The sequence below is a fragment of the Tupaia chinensis genome, unplaced genomic scaffold, assembly GCF_000334495.1.
Source record: "Tupaia chinensis unplaced genomic scaffold, TupChi_1.0 Scaffold000131_1, whole genome shotgun sequence".
In the NCBI taxonomy this organism is placed as follows: domain Eukaryota; kingdom Metazoa; phylum Chordata; class Mammalia; order Scandentia; family Tupaiidae; genus Tupaia; species Tupaia belangeri.
The window spans coordinates 1,021,813-1,022,844 of record NW_006159600.1 but is presented as its reverse complement, the minus strand read 5'-3'; the positions used below and the strand labels follow the sequence as shown (position 1 = coordinate 1,022,844).

Below are 1,032 nucleotides of genomic sequence, written 5' to 3'. Positions count from 1 at the left end.
TACACGACAGGCACCGCGACACGCTCACGCCGTAACCCCGCAGTACAGGTGAGGCGGCGGCTCCGGCCATGTGAGAAGGAGCGTCCAGCTAGCTGAGCACCAGCTAGTCCTGGGGACGTGAAGCCCCGTGGACGCGGTCTCCCTGTCTGCTGAGCCCCGCTTGGCCGTGTGTTGGGAAATGGACGTGGAGGTGAAGGGGCCAGTGAGGCTGTTGGGGACCCTCAGGGAAGTGAGGACAGCAGCCCAGGGCACCGGGTGGCTGCAGGGTGGGGGCAGAGGGGCCCTCACCTGCTCGAACTCATCCGTGATGGTCTTGGGCTCCTCGTGCCTCTGGAACCACATCATGTACTTGGTGTGGAATCGCCATGACTGCTTCTTGAGGGCCTTGGCTGCCAGGTACTGTGCCTTCGTGCCCTGGGAGGGAGGGCGGAGAGGGGTCAGGAGGCCCCCAAGCTGGGTGGGGTGGGAGGTGGGCAAGACATCAGGGCTGACCCCGGGCCCCGCCATGACCACGCTGGGCTGGACAGTCCACCTGGAGGCAGAGCTGTGGGCACAGAACACACCAAGCTGGTCAGGAGGAAGTGAGACAGGAGGTGGACCTGCTCTCAGAGAGGCTTAGAGGAGCTAGCAAGTGGTAAGAGCTGAGGAGGCCGCAGGACACTTCTCAGGTGAGGGCGAGGGTGGAGGTTCCTCGGGACTCGCTGGGACCAGGAGGTCAGGAACCGCTGGACGGTTCCACAGAGGCCTCTAGGAAGGCTGAGGATGTGCCCGGGAGCAGGGTGGAGGGCTGGCCCAGATCAAAGGCCCTGCGAGCAGAGCTGGCGGCCTAGTGTACCAGTGAGCAGAGCGGGGCTGGGACTCACAGGTCGTTAATACCTTAGGAGTGGGACAGGGACGGGGCATACAGGGCAGGGAAGGGGTGCAGTCCCTGTGGCCACAGTGGGACACCCACCTCACCCCTCCAGCCCATGGGGAACGGCGGTGGTGGCGGAGAAGCCAGGGGCCCCAGGCTGCCCCGGGGGCCCTGCTGTA

At 65.4% G+C, this 1,032-nt stretch overlaps 1 protein-coding gene across 1 annotated transcript in view; it reads right to left on the bottom strand.

Annotated features, from left to right (window-relative positions):
* The window catches only part of CNOT3 (CCR4-NOT transcription complex subunit 3), a gene marked incomplete in the record, with an annotated part of 11,550 nt that overhangs the window by 1,844 nt on the left and 8,674 nt on the right, over positions 1 to 1,032 (bottom strand). Inside the window, 1 exon segment of the mRNA XM_014586379.2 lies at positions 289 to 414. Coding sequence (XP_014441865.1) covers positions 289 to 414 — 126 coding nt within the window.